This window comes from Narcine bancroftii, chromosome 6, assembly GCF_036971445.1.
Source record: "Narcine bancroftii isolate sNarBan1 chromosome 6, sNarBan1.hap1, whole genome shotgun sequence".
NCBI lineage: Eukaryota > Metazoa > Chordata > Chondrichthyes > Torpediniformes > Narcinidae > Narcine > Narcine bancroftii.
Window position 1 is genome coordinate 37160510 of NC_091474.1, and position 25206 is coordinate 37185715.

At 39.2% G+C, this 25206-nt stretch overlaps 2 protein-coding genes and 1 long non-coding RNA gene across 7 annotated transcripts in view; 2 read left to right on the plus strand and 1 right to left on the minus strand.

Annotated features, from left to right (window-relative positions):
* cdk5rap1 (CDK5 regulatory subunit associated protein 1) overlaps nt 1–5265 on the plus strand; it is a 36433-nt gene extending 31168 nt beyond the window's left edge. For all 4 annotated transcript variants that reach the window (XM_069884642.1, XM_069884641.1, XM_069884643.1 and 1 more), the window contains 2 exons: nt 2698–2838; nt 3709–5265. In XM_069884642.1, the coding sequence (XP_069740743.1) occupies nt 2698–2838; nt 3709–3822 (255 nt within the window). In that variant the 3' untranslated portion in view covers nt 3823–5265. The remainder of the gene's footprint in view (nt 1–2697; nt 2839–3708) is intronic.
* LOC138735953 (uncharacterized) lies at nt 20–14490 on the minus strand. Its single transcript, XR_011340025.1, has 3 exons — nt 14263–14490; nt 6544–6668; nt 20–754 (listed from the first exon to the last, which is right to left on the minus strand). It is a non-coding gene; the product is annotated as an uncharacterized lncRNA (long non-coding RNA).
* Nucleotides 14491–15285: 795 nt separating this feature from the next.
* Nucleotides 15286–25206, plus strand: part of LOC138735951 (bactericidal permeability-increasing protein-like) — a 39240-nt gene continuing 29319 nt past the window's right edge. The window contains exons 1-4 of one of the 2 annotated variants that reach the window (XM_069884648.1): nt 15286–15420; nt 17020–17161; nt 19030–19129; nt 22684–22812. In XM_069884648.1, the coding sequence (XP_069740749.1) occupies nt 17041–17161; nt 19030–19129; nt 22684–22812 (350 nt within the window). In that variant the 5' untranslated portion in view covers nt 15286–15420; nt 17020–17040. Of the gene's footprint in view, nt 15421–16639; nt 16744–17019; nt 17162–19029; nt 19130–22683; nt 22813–25206 lie in introns of those variants that run through there. The other variant, XM_069884646.1, reaches the window with a different exon arrangement.

Sequence of the window (25206 nt, forward strand, 5' to 3'; positions counted from 1 at the left end):
TTGAAATGTGAATCTTGTTTCATAAAATAATCAGTTCAAAATATTAACAATTGCAAAAACAGAAAATTTTGGAGCACACACACAGTAGATCAAATAGCTGTAGTAGGAAAAGAAACAGAATTGATGTTTTGGCTCAAAGACCCCCTCATCAGAATTGGAAACATGAGAAAGTAGGTGTGTTGGATTAATCCAGATTTAAAATTAGATGGGTTTCAAAGGGAATTTTAAAAATCACACTGGCAGTTGCCAGAAAATGTAGAACTGTTTGATGAAAATTGGATACTGATTTGGTATTAGGTAGATGCGAGATTGTATACCTTTGGAATAGATTACATATAATTTAAAGAATAAACATGTTAAGTTTTTGAGAATTTGGTTTCCATATATGCAAAAGATTGGTGTTATACCTTTATAAGTACTTACATTATGTTAATTAGTAGAATATGGTATGAACTTTGTCACTCCCGGCCTCATCTTAATCTCTCATTTTATTATTTTTGTTAGATGTTCTATTTGTCTTTCTTTATGTACACATGCACACACGTTTAGATTTTGACCAAGTATTATACGTTATCCAGTAGAGCTTTATTCTATTATACATTTTATATTTAATAGATATATTGAAAGTTGTAAATGTTAACATAATTAGGTCATAATTTAGCTATAAGGTAAGATCCAGTGTTGTTTTTAAAATTAATTATTCCTTTTTTTTCTTTTTCTGTTCTCTTCTTTCTTGCTTTCTTTGGGTTTTTTTCTGTGCGGAAGAGAGTGGGTAGGGGGAAGAACAAAAAATGATAAAATAGCATGTTTTGATCTTGATATATAGTAATTTTGGCTATATATGTTACATGTGCCAATAAAATAAAATTTAGGGAAAAAAAGCAGAAGTAGGTGTGTTTTAAATTGTAGATAGGGCAAAGTGGACTCTCGAAAGGCTTCAGGCCCTGATAGTGTACCTGGCAGGGTACTGAAAATCTGCGCCGACCAATAAACTGGAGTGTTTATGGATATTTTGAATTTATCACTACTGCATTTGAAGGTTCCAACTTGTTTCAAATGGGCATCAATCCTACCGGAGCCCAAGAGCAGAGTAAGCTGCCTCAATAAATGTTGCCTAGTAGCACTCACATCTACTGTAATGATATACTTTGGAGGTTGGTCATGGCCAGAATTAACTCACACCCAAGTATAGATCGAGACCTACTGCAATTCACCTACCACCACAACCATTCCATGGCAGATACAATCTCACTGGCTCTTCATTTAGCCCTGGATCACCTGGACAACAGTCACACTTGTATCAGGCTGCTTTTTAATCGATTACAGCTCAGCTTTCAACACATCATCCTCTCAGTACTAGTCAGCAAGCTTCAAAACCTGGGCCCTCTGCACTTTCTTCTGCAACTGGATCCTTGACTTCCTCATAGAAAGTCCACATCAGTGCAGATCGATAACGTCTCCTCCTCACTGACAATCAACAGCAGCGCACCTCAAGGATGTGTGCTTAGCCCACTGCTCCACCCTCTCTACTCCCATGACTCCCTAAGCACAATTCAAATGCTATCTCCAAATTTGCCAATTACATTACGGATTTCAGCTGAACCACAGACGGCAATGAGGAAGTGTACGGAATTGTAATAGATCAGCTAGTTGGGTGGTGGCACAACAGCAACTTTTCTCTCAATGTTAACAAAACTAAGGAACCTATTGTGGACTTCAGTAAGGGGAAACCAGAAAAGACCAGTCCTCATTCGAGGGGTTACTGTAGAGAGGGTAAAGAACTTCTAATTACTGGGTGTCATCGTCTCTGAAGATCTATCCTGGAGCTATCATGTCGACGCAATCATGAAAAAGGCTCAAGTTCAGAAGAATGGGAGGAGATCTTATAGAAACATATAGGATTATGGAGGGTATGGATAGGATAGATGTAGGAAGGTTTTTTGAGCTGGCCGGGGAAACTAAAACGAGAGGACACAGTTTCAAGATTTGGGGGAGTAGATTTAGGACAGAGATGAGGAAAAATAGTTTTTCCTAGAGAGTAGTGAATGTTTGGAATTCTCTAACCAGGAAGTGGTTGAGGCTGCTTCATTAAACATATTTAAAATTTGGTTAGATTCGGTTCGGGGATATGGGGAGAAGGCAGGTAGGTGGAGTTAGGTCATAAATTAGATCAGCCATGATCATATTGAATGGCGGAGCAGGCTCGTTGGGCCATTTTTGGCCTACTCCTGTTCCTACTTCCTATGTACATTTCATTAGGAGCTTGAGGAGATTTGGTATAGTACCAAAGACTTGCAAATTTCCACAGATGCACCCCTGGAGAGCATCCTGACTGGTTGTATCACTGTCTGGTGTGGAGGTGCCAATGCACAGGATAGGACAAATCTAGAAAGTTGTGAACTCAGCCAGTGGCATCATGGACATTAGTCTTCACTCAATTGAGGACATGTAGAAGAGGCAGTCTCAAAGCAGTCTCCATCATCGAGGACCATAACCACCCATGTTATGCCCTCTTCTCACTGCTACTATCAGGAAGGAGGTGCAGCAGCCTGAAGATAAAAATACAACATTACAAACATTGCTTGTTCCCCTCTGCCATTGGATTTCCCCTTTCCTGTCCTATTTTATCTTTGTTCTTTGCATCTTTTTTTTCTACATACTGATTATTAATTATTGAACTTTGTTATTTGATCCCAGGCTAGCAAACGATCAAAGGTTGAATTGTGTGGAAGAAATGATGCTAATATTAAAGTAATAATTCCCAACTTAGTGATACCCTGTGATTGGTCACCTGACATGCATGCTTCGATCAGACCTGGGGACTACATATCAGTCCAAGTAAGTGAATTATTGATGTTATTTAAGAATATTTCTTGAGTCTGATGGTTGGTTGAATTCTTCATATATTATAGAATGTGATCATCTACAAATAATCTCAACAACCGGGAAGTAGAGCAAATTCAGTTGTTAGAGAACGGAGTTGTAGGGACTGGATGATGCATGACCAGCATGCTAAATGCGATCTGAATCAAAGGAGTGATACGGTGCTCAAGTGGAGCTGGATACCTTTGGAATGAACGTGTTTTCAAATCAGGTCATTAAGTGAGATTATGTGGATAGGAAATGGGGAAGACCCAAGAAGAGAGATTGGTGCAAAGGAGCTAACTATATATCCCAGAAATAAGTTGCTGTGTGTGACGGGCTGATCCAACTATTGCATTACAAAGCAGGGCCATTACATGAAACCTCAAGAAGGTTCAAAAGTACGAGAAGAGAGACAACCATGGTAATTGTCACAAAGGGTGTCATTTGTGTTTTTGAAGTGGGTTGTTTTAATACTCTGGGGAAGGAAATCTCCTTGGAGGTTTCCAGTGCAAGAGCAGTTTTCATTTGGGAACATTGATGAGGGAGAAGTCTAGGTTTGCCAATGCAGCCCTTAACCCAGTGGTACCAAGGTCAATTTAATGACTTATGGTGGGGGAAAATAATTTACTCCAATTTGAATTGTAAACTGCATACATTAAGATTCTCTCTTTGAGTGCCCCATTTGGAGACACCCAGCACTGGTTCACAACTGCTTTCTCTTTGACCCACTGTCCCCTGAAACTGATTAAAGAATCATGGAAAAATCTAGATAACATGCAATATTTATGCTTTCTCAACATGGCTATATTGATATACATATAATTCATTATCTGTCTTTTTCAGATAACATCTGCCAGTTCTCAGAGTTTAAAGGGTACCCCCATTTACTTTACAACTTTGAACAAATCTGCAATGGTGACATCCAAACAGTTAGATACTGTCAGTGATAGACAATAACATTCATCAGCAAAGGAGCTGAAACAAGTTTTGTATAATGATGAATTATTGGAGAAACGATCCAAGTTTATGCTTCACCACAAATTTTGCTGGGTGAGACTAATAAAACCTGATGCCATTTAGAGGAGCTACAAGTATACCCCACTTTATGAAGGTAGAGCGTTCCTGAGAAACTGTTTCTAAACTGAAAATTCATAAAGCGAAGACCCATTGACTACTATTGGAGGTAATTTTTGTAAAAGTGAAAACCCATTATAACTTCTTCGTAAAAGCAAATTTTCGTAATTTGAGTATTCGTAAAGCAGGGTTTACCCATACATATGTGGAATTCAAAGTTAAACAATCTGTGTGTTTGTGTAGTTTTTAAGTTTAAATTTGAGGTGTGATTAAAGATTTCATATGTGTGAGGGTGGCACAGTTAACCTAGCAATTAGCGCGATGCAATTACAGTAACAGCGACCCAGGTTCAAATCCAGCACTGCCCGTAAGGAGTTTGTACGTTCTCCCCATGTCTGCATGGGGTTGTAGGTTAATTAGGGTGTGATTGGACGGCACGGGCTCCTGGGCTGTAAGAGCTTATTACCATGTTGTTTGTCCAAGAATTATGTGATTGGTAGCTATTATGGCCTAAACACATTGCCACAAATTATCTTGGTGATAAAAATTTATAATGAAAAAAACCATTGCATACGTCATTTGTGACGAAGAAAGAAATTCAAAATCTATTCCTGCCATTTAGTTTTCTTTCAAGCTCCTCATATAATGTTGAGCATTTCATATTGGTTCGTCTTAAAAGGCACTTGACCACCAAAGCACCCCACTGCTGTCTATTAACTTGAATAAGCTGCTTGGGATGGACCTCGAGGCAAGGAGCCAGTCCTTTGTTTTAAATTTTAAAATGTAGACATATAGCATAGTAACAGGCTCTTTCAGCCCATTCTACCCAAATATTCCCTGTTGACCTACAACCCCCAATATGTTTTTGAACAGTGGGAGGAAACTAGAGCATCCGGGGGAAACCCACACAGACAGTATAGGATTCAATCCCCGGCCCCGTTTGTTGGCGCTATTACAGTATAGTGCTAATTACAGTAATCATGCCGCCCAAATTTATGGTACTAATTTGAATATACTGGTGGAAATATATTCTGTACATGAAGATGGCATTGGGGCTTTCCTGATTCCCGGCTCCACTTGTTAGTATTGGTGTCAAAAGTGAATTAACAAGGAACAGAATCATGAAAGAAAAACTTTAATGACTGGTTGTGAAATCTGCTGTAAAATTTGTCATGCAATTGCAGTGCTACAATATGCACACATCGACCAATGCATTCTACAATGCTATTCAAAGAAGAGCACTGGGGTCTGTGTTCCTCTCCACAATTATCTTTCAAACCACTTGATATGTACAAAGTTCTGATTAAAGATCATTGAAATGGAAAATTGTTTCTCTGTAAATGAGTGTTATTGTGCTAATGGAACATTTTCCGTTAACTGTTCCCATGCAAGTCCTGGACTGTGAGCACATTTGCTCTATTATTGGACTCCATAAAAATCCAGGAGCAAATCCTTGTAATCCATGTTTTTCCCAGTATTACACTGGAGAATGTGACCCTCCATGGCAATCAGATCTGATGTAGGGTCAAAGTCTTCATGAATTTAAATGAAACATTTAAAATGAGATGAAAAAGAAAAAAGGCATAATTTTAATGTGTATTTTTTTTTAATTTTAGTTGCTTAATCTTTTTCCATTAATCATTAGTTTTAAATATCTCTGATAATTGGAGATAAGAGAAAACTTTTGTCATGAAACCTTTCAGGAACAGTTCTTCAGCACTTTGAGTGCTTATTCACATTTGGGTATTAGAACATTCCCCAGCAGCAGAGGTGTTATCTTAACTGGCTGTCTGTATGAGTATAGGCAGGTGGTAAGTTGAATCCAACACAATTTGGCTTTTAATTTAGTTATGCATCATCAAGACTTCAGTTACCTGCTATTAGAACCATAAAACATTACAGCACAAAAACAGGCCCTTCTAGTCTGTGCTGAACTATTTTTCTGCATCGTGTCACTGACCTGCACTCAGTCCATAGTCCTCCCATCCATGTTCCTCTCCAAATTCTTAATGTTAAAATTGAGCCCACATTGACCACTTCAGCTGACAGCTTGTTCTACTTTCCCACCATTCTCTGTGTGAAGTTCCCCCTAAACATTCCCCCTTTCACTCTTAACCCATGTCCTCTAGTTTGTATCTCATCTACCCTCAATGGAAAAAGCATTCCTATATTTTCACTGTCAATACCCCTCATAAATGTAACATATCACTTTTCACTTTTAACCTATCTCCTCTAGTTCTTATCACACCTGACTTCAGTGGAAAAAGTCTGCTTGCATTTACTGTATCTATACCCCTCATAATTTTTATATGCCTCTATCAAATTTCCCCTCATTTTTTATTACAGCCCAGTGAATTAAATCCTAACCTTTTCCTGTAACTCACTTCAAGTCCCAGTAATATCGTTGTAAATCTCCTGTGCACTCTTTCAATCTTATTAATATCTTTCCTGTAGTTAGGTGACCAAAACTGCATACAATACTCCAAATTTGGCCTTACCAATGTTTTGTACAACTTTACTATAACATCCCAACTCCTTTACTTAGTACTTTATGATGGCCAATATGCAAAAAAACTGTGATGCCACTTTCAGGGAATTATGTACCTGTTATCTCAGATCCCTCTGTTCTTCCGCACTCATCATGTCCTTTCTTGGTTTGTCCTTCCAAAATGCAACACCTCACACTTGTCTGCCATTTTTCAGCCCATTTTTCCAGATTCCTCTGCAAGCTTTGAAAATTAATGCCATCAATCACCAAATTTACAAATTTGCTTATTCAATTTAACACATTATCACCTAGATCATTGATATAGATGACAAACAACAATGGTCTCTGAGGAACACCACCAGTCATAGGCCTCCAGTCTGAGAAGCAATCATCCACCACCACTCTGGCTTCTGTATAGCCAACATTAGCCACTTTCAGGTGCATCCTCCGCCTTGAGGGCAGCTAGAGGAGTGGATCCCAACTTGAAGACTCACCTTTCAGGTGGCAGCCCTAAAAAGCTGCAACAGCGTTGCCCAATCCACCTGAAAGGGCCTATTGATATCCAGAGGCAGCTCGTAGCATCTCTGCATCTGATGGAGGCGGGGTGACTGGTGCCACAGCGCCACCCATTATAAATATGTGGCATAGCAATGGCCATCTTCCCTACCCGTAATCCCCCATGCAGGTGGAACCGCTCTGTGTTTTCCACAGTTCCAGCTGGGTAGGGTAGGGAAGACCGCCATTACTATGATGCATTTTGAGCAGCAGAGACCGGCCCCAGTGCAGGAGTGGCCAGCCAGGCTGTGACAGCCCGCACCAGCCACACCTGCCCCAACATCAGCTGCCCCCTGCTCCACTGTCTGAAGCCCCCTCCCTGCTGCCCAACAACCCACTGCCTGACAGGCCCTGCCCTACTGGGGAGGGGAGGTCGGCGGTACATCGGGCAGTGGGGAAGGGGGCTGGCGGGGAGAGGGCCTGTCAGGCAGTAGGGAGTTGGATCGCCAGCTGATAATCATCAGCCCGCCCCCAGGCAGCTGCCATAAGCGGCTGGATGTTTAGGTGCCTCGGCAGAGCCTGGCAATCCGCCGATTATCCCTCCCAGTAGGGGGTTGGTGTCGGCGCCTTGGAGGTGTGTTCAGCGCATTCAGGTAGGTACCTCATCAGCCTCATGGGGGTAGAATATGTGGCTTTACATTGAGGTATTCTGGCCACCTGAAAGAGCCTGTTGAATCCCGTTTACTACATCACAATACCGAGCATCTGAACCTTCCTGACTAACTTCCCATGTGGGACCTTATCATAGACTTTACTAAAGTCCACATAGTCAATATCTACAGCCTTTCCTTCATCAACTTTCTTGGTGACCTCCTCATAAAACACTTGTCAGATTGGTTAAACACAACCTTCCATGCATAAAACCATGTTGAGTATCCCTCTTCAGTCCATAGCTATCTAATACTTGCATATCCAATCACTTAGAACATCTTCAAATAATTTACCTACAACTGACATAAAGCTCACTGGCCTATAATTTCCAGGATTACGTTCAGAACCTTTTATTAAAACAATGGAGCAACATGGGCTACCCTCCAATATTTAAATATTTCTGCTAGAGCTCCTTCAATTTCTACACTCGCCTTCCTCAAGGTCCAAGGCAATTGCTTGTCAGGGTCTGGGGATTTGTCCACCCTTATTGCCTGCGAATTGCTTTCAAAACCTGGAGATCATTAAAAGTTGCAGTATGAACAGAAGTTTTTGTATATTCCAATTAATCTTCATTACTTTTTCAATCTCTTAATCGGGAGCCCAAAATACCAAGTTTTTATAATTTTTCCGTTTTATGAGAATGGCAGTACCTTTAATATCTTATTGTCCACCCTGAGGTTTTGTGGAGCAATTCAAGTCAGAAGACCATAATAAGGAAATCAAACAAAAAGATTAACTAATTTATGAAGAAAGGAATAAATATGCAAGGTTAAACAAAACAATATTTAAATGGAAACTAAAACCACCAGTTCCTTTTTAATATATTTTTATTAATTTGGAAGAGAGTAATATTACAAATATATAGAACAGAAAATCATCAATCTTATTACATTAATATACAGAATATGAATCGTAAGCTAATTATGCAGTAATACACACACACACACACACACACACACACACACACACACACACACACACGTATAAGAAAAATCTAATTAGAGGAGTTTTGGTTCAAATTCTATTATTCTGTTATGTATTAAGATTTTAAAAAAAAGGAACCACAAGAATGAGAAAGATAAAGGGAAACGAAACCCCCAATACTAATCCTACCCCTCCCACTAAACATTTTTAAAATGGGAAAATAAGCCAGGGGTTGAGTTTCGGCTTCCACACATCAAGTGAATCGCGCCCAGAGTTTCAGGGGCTAAATTAGTGAAAATGCAAATTAAATAGCAGCTGAGAAAAAATGAAATGTTTTCTTAGCAATTCAACAGGGGCATTAAAATCTTTACAGAACAGTAAATTATTCAGAAATACACAGTCATCTGATGGGGAAAGCATATTCCTCAGTCAGCTGATTTCAGCAAACTGAAAGTGGGGGTTGAAATATGAACTTTCAAAGGCTGAGACCCATGCGAGCAGTGTTTTACCACGGCCTACACATAGGAGACTACAGATGCTGGAATCTGAAGCTAAGCACAATCTGCAGGATACAGTGGGTCAAGCAGCATCAGAGGTTGACTTTGAGCAGAAACCAATTTTTCACTCAAAATGTCTCCATAAAGGGTTTTGCTGTGAAGTGTCACTATTTTTCTCCCACTGAATTCCTACAGCTGCTTTTTTAATCTTTTCATACTGCATGTTGCTTTAATACAGATTAAATTTTAATATGTGCATGTTAATTAATTGTTGACCTTGTTGCAATATACCTTCTATTAATTATTATCGGCATCGAGTTGCATATTGATTCCTATGCATGATAAGATGTTTTAAATGTACACATGCAGCATGGTAACAGACCATTTGGGGTAAGGAGACCATGCCGCCCAATTTACACCCAATTAACGTACACCCTCGGTATGTTTTGAACAGCGGGAGGAAACTGGAACCCCCCCCCCCCCGGAGAAAACCCACGCAGACATGGGGAGAGCATACAAACAGCGGTGCGGGATTCGAACCCCGGTCCCGATCGCTGGTGCTGTAAAGGGAGTGAGCTAACTGCTACGCCAACCATGCCGCCCTAGGAGGCGTGGGCATGCTGGGTGGCTGAGCAGACGTGTTTCTCTGAGCTCTCCAAGAAAATCGACCGAAGAGTGGTTTTAACGAAAAATTTTCAACTACAAAAGTGTGGATACATCTTTTAAAGATTAATATTGATGAATGACTGGAAATTCCCATGGGAAGAAGCCAAAATCCATGAAGGAAAAAGCTCCAGCCTCACCAGTTGCCTCAACGGAACGTACAGGTGGAGATGCCTCCTCTTCTCACTGAACATCTGATGCAACATTTTACAAGTGTGGAGAATACCATTAAAGAGATTTCCACTACTGTAAGAGATATGGATGAAGCTATTAATGATTTAAATGAAAGAGTGGACAGAGCCGAGAAAGATCTTGGCAAACACGATAAACAAATTGAAGAACTAAAGCTGAACAATGGGTGACAGATAAGCAGCAGCTTTTGGATAAATTGAATCGTGGAAAACTTCATTCGGAGGAACAATGTGCGAATTGTTAGCCTGAGAGAAGGTGCAGAAGGCAAATATGCTGTGAAATTCTTCAAGATTTGGATCCTTGAAGTCCTTCACACCGATGAACTCGGCAACCGAGTGCACATTGAACACGCTCATCGAACATTGGGTCCGAGGAGGATGGGCGAAGACTGCCCTCGAAGCATCAAGGATAGAGAGACGATCCTTAGAGTTGCTTATGAAAATATTCAAATCTCTGGTTCTTCCTTGAAGTGGGACAATCCAGAGATCATGTTCTTCTAGGTCTTTAGTAACACGGTGATTCAGAGAAGATGATTTGAAGTGGTCAAGAGTTATGGATAAGTCATTGAAGTTTATAAGTTTTAATGTCAACGGTTTGAGTAGGTAGATCAAAAGGAAAAGAATACTCTCATATTTAAAAAAGATAAAAGCTGGCATAGTATTTCTTCAAGACACACGTTACTAAAGTGGAACACGACAAATTGAGGTGATTCTGGGGGTGGAGGGGGGGCAGGTCTTCTCTTCCTCATTGAATTTAAAAGCAGCAGGCGTGGCAATTTTGATTAATAAGAGCGTCCTGATCGCTGTAGAAAATGTCTCCATAGACCAAACAGGTAGATATGTAGTGATAAATGTTAAACTTTACTCAGAATCATGGAGGTTAATGAATATTTATGCCCCAAACTATGACGACGAGGTCCTTATGAAGGATGTATTTTTAAAAGCTGCAGAGCGAAGGGGATTAGAGGGGACTTTAATTTTTGTTGGGATCTGATCCTAGATAAATCAGCAAAAATGGTAACAAGAGCCAAGGCAGCTAAATTAACTCTCTCATATATGAAAGATTTAAACGATGAATGTATGGAGGCAGTCTAACCCTAAAAAAATGACTCACATACCAGAATAGATTTATTTTTACTATCGTCGAGTCTGAAAGATCGAGAAGTAAAATCTGAATACTTACCTAGGCTGCACTCAGATCACTTGCCGCTAACCTTGGTAATACAATTATCGGAGAAGCAGGAAAATAAATACAGATGGCGATTAAATACGATGTTACTAAAAAAGGGAGGATTTTAAACAATTTGTACAATAACAGATTGAACTTTTTTGTGAAACTAATTTGGGATCAATAGACAATAGCTTTCTAATATGGGATTCGTTAAAGGCATATTTGAGATGACAAATTATTTCATATACAATAAATATTAAAAGAGAATTTAATGCAGAAATAAATAAATTGCAGATGGAAATAAGGGGATTAGAAAAGGAATATCAAAGGACGGGAAATAAAGACTAATATAGATCACTGGAAAATAAGAAAATCCAATACAACACTTTACAAACATATAGAATAGAAAAGACTATATTAAATACCAAACAGAAATACTACAAATTTGGAGAAAGAGCACATAAAGTATTATGGCAACTGAAGGTTGAAGAATCAGCGAGAACTAATATATGCTATACAAAATGAAAATTACACGATTACATACAATCAAAAAGAGATAAATGAAACATTTCAACAATATTACAAAAATTTATATCAATCTGACTTGACGGGGGATGAGGCCAAAATAGATAGGTTCTTAGATGAAGTGGAACTCTCCAAGTTGAATGATGAGGACAGACAGGAATTAGATTTACAATTTACCAGGGAAGAAATTGAAAAAACACCCGGTATGCTTCAAGCCAATAAAGCCTCGGGCAAGGATGGATTTCTGGTCAAGTATTATAAAGAATTTAAAGAGCTGTTAATGCCCCTGTTTTTGGATAGGAACATCGGAAAATAGGAAGTAGGAACAGGAGTAGGCCAAAAATGGCACATCGAGCCTGCTCTGCCATTCAATACGATCATGGCTGATCTAATTTATGACCTAACCACCTACCTGCCTTCTCTTCATATCCCCTAATTCCTCTATCATGTAAAAATGTATCTAACCGAATTTTAAATATGTTTAATGAGAGAACCTCAACCACTTCCCTGGTTAGAGAATTCCAAACATTCACCACTCTCTGGGAAAAACTATTTTTCCTCATCACTGTCCTAAATCTACTCCCCCGAATCTTGAGACTGTGTCCTCTCGTTTTAGTTTCCCCAGCCAGCTCAAAAAACCTTCCTACATCTATCCTATCCATACCCTTCATAATCCTATATGTTTCTATAAGATCTCCTCTCATTCTTCTGAACTCGAGCGAATACAATCCTAGACGATTTAATCTTTCATCATAAGTCAACCCCTTCATCCCAGGGATCAACCTAGTAAACCTCCTCTGGACCGCTCCAAAGCCAATATATCCTTCCTCAAATATGGAGACCAGAACTGGACACAGTACTCCAGGTGCGGTCTCACCAGTACCTTATACAGTTGCAACATTACCTCCCTACTTCTGAACTCAATTCCTCTAGCGATGAAGGCCAACATTCCATTTGCCTTCTTAATAACCTGCTGCACCTGCAACCTAACTTTTTGCGATTCATGCACAAGCACTCCCAAGTCCCTCTGCACAACAGCATGCTGTAGTTTTTCACCCTTTAAATAATATTCAGCTCTTTTATTTTTCTTGCCAAAGTGGATAACCTCACACTTACTAACATTGTACTCCATCTGCCAGACCTTTGCCCACTCATCCAGCTTAACTATATCCCTCTGCAGACTATCCACATCCTCATTACAATTAGCTCTTCCACTCAATTTGGTGTCATCCGCAAACTTGGCTACACCACATTTTGTCCCCTCCTCCAAGTCATCAATGTAAATGATGAACAGTTGTGGGCCTAACACTGACCCCTGCGGCACCCCACTTACCACTCTCTGCCAACCTGGAAAACTCCCATTTATCCCGACTCTCTGCCTCCTGTCAGACAACCAATTTTCAATCCAGGCCAATATACTTCCCTGGACTCCACTTTCCTGTAACTTACTGATAAGTCTCTTGTGCAGCACCTTATCAAACGCTTTCTGGAAATCCAAATATGCAACATCAACCTGTTGCCCTCTATCCACCACACCCATTATATCCTCAAAGAATCCTAACAAGTTTGTCCAACAAGATCTTCCCTTTCTAAAACCATGCTGCATCTGCCTGATTGAACCCTTATGTTCCAAAAGTTTCACTATTTCATCTTTAATGACGGCTTCAAGCATTTTTCCAACTACAGACGTCAAGCTAATTGGCCGATAATTTCCAGTCTTCTGCCTACATTCCTTCTTAAAAAGTGGCGTGACATTTGCTGTCTTCCAGTCTGCCGGGACCTGCCCAGAATCCAAGGAATTTGGAGCCCCCGTAGCGCTTCATTTGCATCAAAATTCCAGCAAGCCTGCCACGGTGCAGTGTCCCAGCTGAGGAGCAGCAAGGCCGATCTACCTCCGTTGGGGGTGGGATCAGGTGGCAGTAACCTACCTTTGTTGAAGGTGGTGCCCAAGGCTGGCTGCACTGACCAAGCTTCGTTGAAATTGGGGGTCTGAAAATGATACCAGCGATGCCGATCTACCTCTGCTGGTAAGTGCTCATTTAACTCTTCAATCCGTGTGATTCTTTGTCTGGTAAAATCACACCTGTGGCAGATGTAAGTTATGGACATATACCATCATGTTGAAATAGGATGAATATCAAGACCACACCTCAGATTTCAGCCAGAAATCATTTATTGACGTGCTGTCAGGCTTGATATAAACAAACAACAGGTGACCTGGCCTCATGACATCTGGAGTACGTACTACCTCATGACATTCATGTTGAGTAGGCCAGGGCTTCTCCGTAGACATACAGGTGCCGCTGAGTCACTATGCCTCGTGGTTGTAGTAGCTAGTTGCTAGTTGCCTGTTGTGTCTAGCTATCATGAATTTGGAACTATTAGTGCTGGTTCAGCCCACCCCCCCCCCCCCAAAAGCGTACCGCTACACGTTTTTATGAGAGGGATGTGCACAACTGCAAAGCCAATTCTTTTCCTTCACATTCTGAATAGAATAAGCTCCAATTTACACTTGCATCTACCAAGCAAACTTGTCAATAACTAAGCATTGATACTCAACTGTATAATCAAACCTTTGACTGTTAAACTAAACCTGTAAACAGTAAATGTGTAACGGAAAGGTTTCACAAATCAATGAAAATATCCAAATTTACGTACTTGTATAAAGACAAATAGATTGCTTTGAATTCTCATGAAAAGTTACAGCCAAGAAGAAGTGTTGCATCATAATGGTGAGATTTCTTTGCAGGCAGCTGTAGATTTTTTTAGTGAACCATTATTACCACAGTTGACTTATTAAGGCACTCTTAACAATAAATAAAGGTAGAATTAAATGGATTTTGTTATAATCTCTGAAAGGTCTGGGCTTGTAATACCATCTCTCAAGTCAACAGAAAAATGTAAAAGAGAAAATAGAACTCTGAGGACAGCCTGGACTAAAAGAGAGAATCAGCAAAACAAAATAGATAAAAATAAATCAGATGGCGAACTCTACCGCAATCAACAACTGCCAGAAAAGGAAGTGAGTAGAAAATAAAATAGCAATACGTTGTGGCAGTTAAGAAACAGTAAGTTTACCAAATTAACCATGCATGCAGCAGAACATGTACATTCAAAGCATACAGGATGTACTAAACATTTTCAATTCAAAATGTGTTGCATAATTCAGAAGTCCTGAGAATTTACACAGGATTGGCTTTCAGACTAGAGACCTAAAACTAGTACCTGTGGATGATCTCAGAATTTTCGGTTGAGATTAATCTCAAACTGAAAGATGCTTTGGAGAAAAAATTCAAAGTTCAATGAATAATTGCTGAAAAAGGAGGAAGTAAAAGGCACTTTGATACATATTGAATATTGCCAAATGCATTGTCCAGAGCAGGACCATGCTGGTCAACGTCAAATGGAGTCAGATAGTCTGCCCCAAGAAGACTTGACAAAGAACAGTGAAAAACTAAAAATGTACATCCTGATGTGGGATTCCCACAGATCATTTCATAAGTGAGTGAGACCTCATGAAAACTTGAGCATCACTAAACCAAGAAATGCATAAAAGGATGAATTTGTAGTGAAATCACTGCTCACTGTTATTTCCACTGAGTATTTTCTCACCATTCACTTTTTTTTCCCATTTCAGTGTGCCCTGTCTTCGGATCCTTAATGTCCAGATGGGCAATAGCTTCATCTCCCTTGATTCTTACACTGTCAGTTGTTGGTCGACTTGTCTTAACATCCAGTACTGAATGAACAGAAGTTTCCAAGAAATAAATATTAAATACTAATGGCAATTTGACCCAAAGATGGACATCAGACCATGTATGTTACAATCTTTGCATTATCGCCTGGCTTTAGCCTCATCTTGGCTTATCAACTGCTGAACCCCCATTGTTCGTTTAAATACACTCTTGACCATCCGTTCCACACTATCCTCAATAAACATGAAACATTCAAAAATTATTCCTCCTATGCCAAAGATACCAGGTCCGTTTCTGATCCACATTGCTTAATGGGTCAATTTTAAAATACCCATGGTTTTAAATTCTATTACAGCCTCCCCTTGTTTCTTTCTATAATCTCCCCCAGATATTTAATCTACTGAACCTTCCATCCTCTTGGTTATCCCCAAATTTAATTGCTGCATTATGGGCAGCTATGTCTTCACACTACTTTAAAACCTGGCCCTTTTACCAAGCTTTTCCTCATCGGTTCTAAGATCTTTATGAATCAGTGTTGAGTTCCACCAAAGCGACTTGAGACTACTAATTATGATTGTTGCAAATCACTGTAGTTAATGATGATATATGATATTATGGACATTTTAATAGAGAGGACATCCCTGCATTCTGAAGCATTAACATTCTCAAAAACATCAAGCAGCACATTCAATTTATTGCATGCAAGATTCGTGACCATTTTCTAATTTACAGTGTTTGATAGTTGCATATTAGAATTTTTTTTAAATGTTGGTATTTGTGGTTGCTCAAAACTCCATAATCCATTTGCACCGTATTTGATGGTATTAAAGGCCCATTTCACCAGGGAATATTAAGAATATTTTTAGTGTATTTGTGAGTAAACATTTACAGAAAAGCAGAAACAAAACTTGGAAAAAAAAATGCAACTAGGACAAGAATTTTTTTTTAATATTACTGCTGTAATTTACAAGAAAAAATACAGAAAACTGCCTCTGTTGGTCCCCATGCTGGTGCCACTGCCCTGCTCTCTCATGAGGGGGAACGGGACCAATGTGGGGACTGACAGCGGGCCAGCAGGAGAGTCTCCCGACAGCCCCACTCCTCCCCAACAGCCCAGACCCCACACTGATCCCACTGCCCCACTCCTCCCTGACAGCCCGCCACCATCCCCCACAATCATCCCACCACTCGACCCCCTCCCCAAAACGATAGATGATGGTGATGCTAGTGAGCCACGCAGCGATGATTATCACTTTCGATGTTACTCCCCATTTCTTGGGAAAACAAAGGGGGTCTTTTATGCCATCAAGTATGGTAATTGGGTTAAATGAAATGTGGTTAATGTGGTTTGCTCTTCCTGTTTCTGTTGAGCTAAAACAAAAATACTTACAAGAACTCAAGTTTGCTTTCAAAACTAATTGAACCCAGCCAAACAGACTGAAAGGTAATCAGATCATTGTTAAAAATCTTGCAGTCTATTTTTTCATATCTGTGATAATTTATTAGAGCATGCATTATAATTAAGTCTGTTCTTGCAACATATGCAATTCTGAATCAATATAGTTCTTTCAAAGGTACAATAGAAAATGTGATTTTTCAGAGGTTGTCTATTAATCTTCCATTATGATAAAATTGCTGTTAGATTACTAATGTGTACTGTGAAAAACTTTAAGGAATCAATCTGATCAGAGGTAATACTGTTTTCTTCAATACAATACAGCAACGTGCTGATCCAAACGTAATGCAACAAAAAATGTACCTTGCAGTCTGTGTCATGTTTATTCTGATTGGAGCTACACTTGGAAAGAATGACCTCAACCCAGGTATCCAAAGCAAAATTACACAGAAAGGTTTGGAATATGGTAAGTATGAGGTAAAATCCCTGTTGAAGTCTGCTACAAGTTAAATAAACCTGTGGTTGATCTTTAAATTTAGAGTAGAAAAGCAGGGTGAGGTGAGGGTAGACACAGATTTTTCATTCAATACTTCTTCACTGTGTTAAATCTGAAGTATGAATGCATCTATTAAAGTGTTTCAGTGTTTCCTGGTTACTATCACATTGAGTTATTGTAGAGTTTGTTGTAGCTTTTATTTAAATTTTGAGAACGTAAGTGTGATTTCTGCATTATAAGAGATTGTGACCATTTCAAACTTGCATTAGAAATCTTCAGTTAAATAAAAGTAATGTAATAGTTGTCAAACAAGCAGGATAAAGTGCAAGTCACCAATAGTCATAGCAAATAACCCGGTGGTGTAAGATGGAGCTCAAGTTGCAGGCTTCCTTCAATTGGAAGAGTAGTGTCTATTTTAAACATTGGTTTGATAGATTTTAAGACACTTATCTGAGAATATCAATAATTTTTCTCAGGAAGAGGGGTTGATTAGTTTTGTCTGCTATTGAGATGCCATCAAGTAGTAGGGACAATCATGACTTTGCAAATGTAATCACTGAACATAATGGGGAAAAAGTGGCAGTATTACAAAATAAAGGATACAAACTGGGGTCTTGAGAAACAAAAAGCTATTGCTGAAGCAGATGATGTTGAGCTATTTTTACCACATGCCAGTGCTCTGCATCTTGCTCTTCGGTACTGATCCACAATTTAACACGTGTTGATTGTATTTGATATGGTTGCACAGCACAAGCATATGCAACCCAGGGAAGCTGGTTTAAACTTAGTATTTGAACTCACATTTGGCTCCTTTTTTTTGGAAACTGAGGAGAAAAAAAAAATCAGTGATGGACACACTGTGCCAGTCCTTTGTTACATTGGCACTTGCCTATATACTTTCTTGGAACTTTAGCACTGGAAGTTTGTGCACCATCTCTTACAGGGTGCAGGATTCATGTGAAAAAAGAAAGCAAGTGTTGTCAAGAAATTGGACTGGATGTTTACTTTTGTGTGATTCCCAAGACGAGTCAGCTTTCAGTTCCTCTTCATCTATTTCTGATCATCCTGGAAGAACACTGTCACCAAATCTGCTTTGCCAAACATTGGCTCCAACTCTAATCCATTCAGATTGCAGATTGATTGAAAAAGCTAGTTAGTTGTAAATTTCCTACTTACTACTGTGTGAAACTCCACTCAAAAGTACCATCTCCCTAGACTACTGAGTTGAAGTGAATTAATACCACGATGTGTCACACATTCCCTGGATCTGGTAATACTGCCATTTTTCCCCACTCAATCTCTATGCCCAATGCTTCCTGCTGATCTGAGCTTTTCAAATCCAACTGCCTGAGTCACCTGACTCCAATTGCCAGGTGCAGCCTTCAGATAAAAATCTCTGTTGAAGTCTGCTCCAGGTTAAATAAACCTGTGGTTGATCTTTAAAGAGTAGAAAACCAGGGTGGGGTGAGAGTAGACACATATTTTTCATTCAATACATCTTAACTGCGTTAAATCTGAAGTTGTGGGGGAGTGTCCAAAGCAATCATTGTTTCACTGCATTATCTCCATTTAGGATAACCTTCGAGTAAACATAGCCACTTAAACAATTAGGCAGAAGATCATTTGCTAAGCTCTGCAGAGCTTGAATCTAAAAATGTTCAAAATTGATGGGATCTCCCATGCTTTGAATTGACCTCATCACTAGTAATTTTTATTCCACTCATTCATAATTTACCAGGGCAGCCTTTTGCTGTTAGAGCATAGATTTTATTTTGATTCACTGCCACCAGAAAATATGTTTAACATCTTTCATTTTATTCCTCATCTGATATGATTAGGCAGGAAAATTGCCATTACTATTGCACAGAAGAAGATTAAAGAGATTCATCTACCAGAAATAAGTGGAGATTTTGGCCCTTTATATTATCATGTTACTGGGTAGGTGCAACAAATACTTGTTTTTATAATTCTTATAATGTTGCAATCCATTTTAAGGTCACCACTCACTGTATCAAAGTGATCAAATATTGAGACATTTTAGATTACCCTGCAATTCCTTTCCATTTGCAAATCAGAAAGTACCATAAAACAGCTCTAATCCAAAATGATCATGTCAGTTCCTGTGTATTTGTTACCTTTCATAATCATTGTCCAGGGAGGATTTTGGATGAGTGTGGAGAACTTGTATAATTATTTTTATTCTTCTACTTTTTAATTTCTAGTTATTTATTTTCCACTTTGATGGCAACGTCATCTTTTATAGATTGTTGCACTCTTCAGCACCAATGACTTGAGAAGATTGGATGAATCCTGAAAACATTTATATTAAAAAAAAAGCTGCTAATGCCACTTGCTCAGTGGTATTTGACAGATTTTTGAGAACAAGGATCTATACAAAGGAATGAAAACACTGCAGCCAACAGAGATCCCAACAATAGTCATGAATGATCTGGGAACTAATCTTCTTCTTAGCAATGAAGATCTTCAATCACAAATCCATAATTTCATCGTCCACATCTGTGAAGGGAGGCTACTCCAGTGGACCTCAAAAATGTGACTATCTTCAAGGAACCAGACAAGAATAACTGTGGTAGCCATGGATGGGTCTGCCTACTGTTTATGCAGGGAAAGTCATCACTAGTGTCCTTCTCATCAACAGGCCTCCTCCCTTGTTTCAAGAGATACACAGTAAATATAATTTTCAACAAAACTCCCAAGAAAAATTCAAGGACCAGCACCAGCCACTTTGTATGACAAATTCTAACCTCAATAAAGCATTTGATATCATTCATCAGGAGCTACTTTGAACACCTTCCTCACAATCGGCTGTCCCAGATTTTCACCTCAATTTAACTTTTGCCCAAGTTGCGATATTATATCAACGGGTCTACAACAGAGCCTTTTACTGTACTGTTGATGTCAAACAAAACTGCATCATTGCCCCAGCATTTTTTACAATTGTGAAGCATATGAGAGCAGCTTTACCCTCAACATCCACAAGATAAAGGACCTCAACCAAGATGCCCTCCAATAATAAAAGTTCAAAGCAAGACCACAGAAAATGTAAATTACTTGCCACATCCCTGGAGGGGATCTCAAATGAAGACCAACATAAAATTTCCCAATCTTCAATACAGCCATTGTGTCATACCTGGCATAAAGCTCAAGATCTGCCAGACAGCATTACCCTGCCCTCTTAAACGTTTTTTTTTAAATTTTTTATTTTTCACACCATAAACCACATTGACCATGATACATACATTTTCCTTTTCAAATATATACAGTGCCATTTTCTCTCCCTCCTCCCATCCCACCCTCCCTACCTCCCCCCCCATCCATTTAAAGTACAAAATCTAAGATACATTAAACCAGTCAAACAATGTTGTCATTCAATAAAAATAAACAAGAAATTCCACTGAGTCAATTCTTTTCATTTCCTTCTCCTGTCGTTAATTACCTCACGATACTAGAATGATAACACATACAGTCTCCACAAATAGCTCCAAGCCAAGGTAGGGCAGTTATAAGCCATATAATGAACAACAGGCACAAAAAGTCCATTGCCTTCACATCACAGGCCCTCAGAGTGAAAAATGGTCAGATAGCAAAAGAAAGGGATTAGCCATTTCATCTAGAATCACAAGGTTCCACCAGTTCTTGTTCAGCATCAAGAACTGGAGATGCTGGAAATCTAAAGTAAAAACAATGCTGGGAAATCAGCAGGCAACACGAGGCGAATAGATATTGACCTGATATCACAGCATTGTTTCTCTTTCCGTGTTTACTGCCTGGAACACTGAGGACTTTTCTTCATTTTGGTTGCTGACCCACATCCCTCATCGCCATTCCTGGACCAAACACTGCAGTTGCTCCAATGAAGGACTCAAGCTTGAAGTCATGGCCTTTTTCCTGAACCCACATGAATATTAAGCCCCAGGAAAATGCAAGAGCCAATGCTTTTTCAAGATTGCCCTACAAAGATGCTGATCCAAATATAGAGAAGTCAATATACACACCACTACCAGTAGAGGATCCGAGAATAATATTCCTGCAATAGCACTGCAGATAGTGAAGTTAATGCAGCACGTGCAGAATGCCCTTTGCATGGCTGGAGTGAATCAGACACATAGTTCGGCGAGAACATAAAGGCATTGTTTCATTTCAGATCTTAAGAATTGTCCACAAAGCAGGACTGTATCAAATGAGCCACAGACCAGTTATACCCAAAGAACTACAACACAGAATAACGGGGTAAACATAGGAACATAGGAAGTAGGAACAGGAGTAGGCCAAAAATGGCCCATCAAGCTTGCTCTGCCATTCATTAAGATCATGGCTGATCTAATTTATGACCTAACTCCACCTACCTGCCTTCTCCCCATATCCCCTAATTCCTCTATCATGTAAAAATTTATCTAACCGAATTTTAAATATGTCTAATGAAGCAGCCTCAACTACTTCCCTGGATAGAGAATTCCAAACATTCACCACTCTCTGGGAAAAACTATTTTTCCTCATCTCTGTCCTAAATCTACTCCCCCGAATCTTGAGACTGTGTCCTCTCATTTTAGTTTCCCCGGCCAGCTCAAAATACCTTCCTACATCTATCCTATCCGTACCCTTCATAATCCTCTATGTTTCTATAAGATCTCCTCTCATTCTTCTGAACTCAAGTGAATACAATCCTAAACGATTTAATCTTTTATCATAAGTCAACCCCTTCATCCCAGGGATCAACCTAGTAAACTCCAAAGCCAGTATATCCTTCCTCAAATATGGATCTATTTGGATATAAGGATATATGGTAACTTCACTCTGAGTACTTAGACAACATTAACCAGAAAACAAATAGCTCATAATTTTTTCGACTGGTCTGGTGTGGAAATGGAGGTCTGAAGGAAGCTAACAGACCTGTGCTCGACCTACCAAAACTCAAATCACAGCCACTGAGGGCACAGCTCCAAATGTGTTAAGGACCCACAATACCCCACTCAAGTATATTAACCTCGAGCCCTGAGGGAAAGGAGTAGAGCCATTGGAAAAGGATTGTGATGAAGAATTTGGAGTTATTCAGTGATGAAGCACACATTCCTGAAAAACTCTGATCTATTTTTTGCCACACATAGCAATTTGGGCCACCAATTTGAGTTGTTTGTGAAAGTAGAAGTAAGAATTTAATGGTGTGATACATTTTGTGATGTATTTGTGTTTTGCTATGTATGGTGAGGTAGGGACATTTTTAGAAGGTTCAGAACTAAAATGGCAGCATTGCACAAACTAATGTTCTGGGCTTCTTACCCTACCTTACCTCTGGTACATGCTGGCAGTGCGTGTGATAACACCTCCACAATATTGCAAGCCACACCAAATCAACCATATTGCGACCAAATATGTTCCAAAAACAAACATACGGTGGCATTTAATTTTGCAGTTAATTTCTTCATCCTTATTCATGAATATGCAAAACTAATGTTTTTTTTTCCTGTTCACAGATGGCAGATTACAGATTTTGGATTGCCAGTCTCTGATATCGGATTGATTCCAAACATTGGTGTCAAGTTGTCAGTGAAAAGAGCCCACATTGGCATTAGAGGGAACTGGGATATGAAATACTTATTCATGTATGTTTTGATCGTGTTCCTTAAATTCTGTTATTGAATAGAGTAGTGCATAAATAGCAGATTCAAAAGCAATACAATATGTCCAATGAAAATATTCTTTAGTCAATAAAGATAGTAAAATTAGTGTGATTTTTCCTCATACCACAGTAACACTAAGACTTATTATCTGCTTCTATGCACTTGTTTTAATTCATTAATTGTCATTACACTTTCAGGCATTGTGGTTAAAGGTATATTTGAACTAATGCAGAACACAACCACTTTGTTCATTCTGTAAATGTGGTTGCTTGATTTTAGTGATATTCTCAATTTTCTTTATTATCTGAGGCATTGTGATAGCATTCTTGCCCGCAAATCAGAAAGTGGGAAGGTATAGGCCACACAGTACAAAATCTGGAGAGAACCTTTGTTGGAGGTACTGTCCTTTAATCCAAGGCCACAAATACCTTTTCAGTTAGATTTGGTAAGGGATTCCCCCAGCAATATTTTGGAGAAATGCAAGTTTTCCCTGGTGTCCTGGCTAATATATATCCCCTAATGTCCTCACCAAAAACTCAGATAAACAGTAAGGTCCATTTGTTAGACATTGAGACGTGCCAGTCAGATGCTGGATTTCTAATATTGCATTAACAATGGTACTTCATGACTAAAGCATTTGGAGCCTTGTAACTGCATGGTGATGTCTTGGAAGGTATCATGCTCTTCCTTCCTTCCTTTCATTGGGATTATATGGAGAGCCACTGTCCTTCAGTGGTGAAAACAAGATTCAAAACTTTAACATTATTCTTCATTGAAGCCTGCAACTCCATTACCACAAGTTTTGGTTTCTGATTAAAAAAAATTAAAATTCTGAACTGAATCCTTCAAAATATTTTTATAAACACACTCCATCCCTGAACAATTATTTTATAATTGAAATTTGAGAAAAATAATATTTTTAGTGTCTCATTTTCACCCTAATTACTCTAAAAATTAATTACACAAGAAGCATAAGGAAATAGGAGCAGGAGTAGGCAACTCAGAGCTTCAAAGCTGCCCTGGGTCAGTTCCCTATAGGCCTCACTGTGCTAATCTTTAAAAAATGTACTTAGTTCCACTTTAAGTACAGGTACTTCCTGAATTACAACCTTCTCGGCTTACATCCATCTGCACATACTACTGATTTTTTAAAAATATAAGAAAAAATGTAAAATTTACGCAGTTTATGTTGTATTTGACAAACTATAACAGAGATACAGGGCATGTAAGAGCCAAAATGTGCGTACTTACCTTGTTAGTTGGCTTCCCAGGATCCATAGTCAAGGACATGCGTCAGTCTTCAGTTGGCACATGCGCGGTGGGTTCACATGGTTGGCGCATGCACGAGAGTTAATGGAGCAAATTCAATATCGTCGTGCCGCTAATCTCGTGCATGCGCCAACCGAACTCCAATACATGAACCTACCGTGAATGTGCCAACCAAAGACTTACACATGTGCACAGGAAGCAAGATAGCTGCGCCTAGCCAATGGACCCCAGAACGTCGGCTGACAAGGTAAGTGCGCACATTTTGGCTCGTAAATGCCCTGTATCCAGCTATAATTTGTCAAATTCAATAAAAATTTGCAATGATAGAAAGATTTGATTAGAAAGTTAGCTTTAAGACTTCAGTACTTCATGTGCTCAGGCAAAATTCCGACTTACATCCATTCCAAGATTCCCAATTATGGTCATAAGTTGGAGGCTACCTGTATTTCTATGAGCTGGCATCCACAAATCTCTGAGGAGAGAATTCCAGAGATTCAATTCCATCCAAGCAGAAATTTCAAAATGACTCAGTTTTAAATGACCAACTCCTTGTCATGCAACAATGTCTTCTTGTTCTAAGTTTTTCCACTAGTGAAGCTATCTGTCACACTCCTTACAATCTTGTATGTTTCAGTAAGATCACACCTCATTCTTCTCAACTTCAAAGAATACAAATCCAAACTTTCTGGCCTAACCTGATACCACAGACTTATCAATCCAGGAATTAGCTGGTAAATCTCCTTCAAACTCACTAATGCTATCAGGAAAGGACCAAATCTAAGCTTCAGAAATGGCCTCAGCAATACCCAGTAGGACATAATCCAAGTGTCACATTTGCATCTCTATTTGGTACGAATCAAGTCAAGTTTATTGTCACCTGATTGCACAATTACAACCTGACAAAACAACATTCTCTGGTCCTCAGTGCAAAACACACAGACACACAAACAGACCTAACACACAACCAGACAAACAATGCATACAGTATGCAGGACAAGTATATTTATAAAAATATTGTTTCATGAATACAGTTTCAGTAAAACAAGTACATTTGCAAATAGCTATACAAATCAGTATGCCATTTATTTTTTCAAATTGTTAGACAAA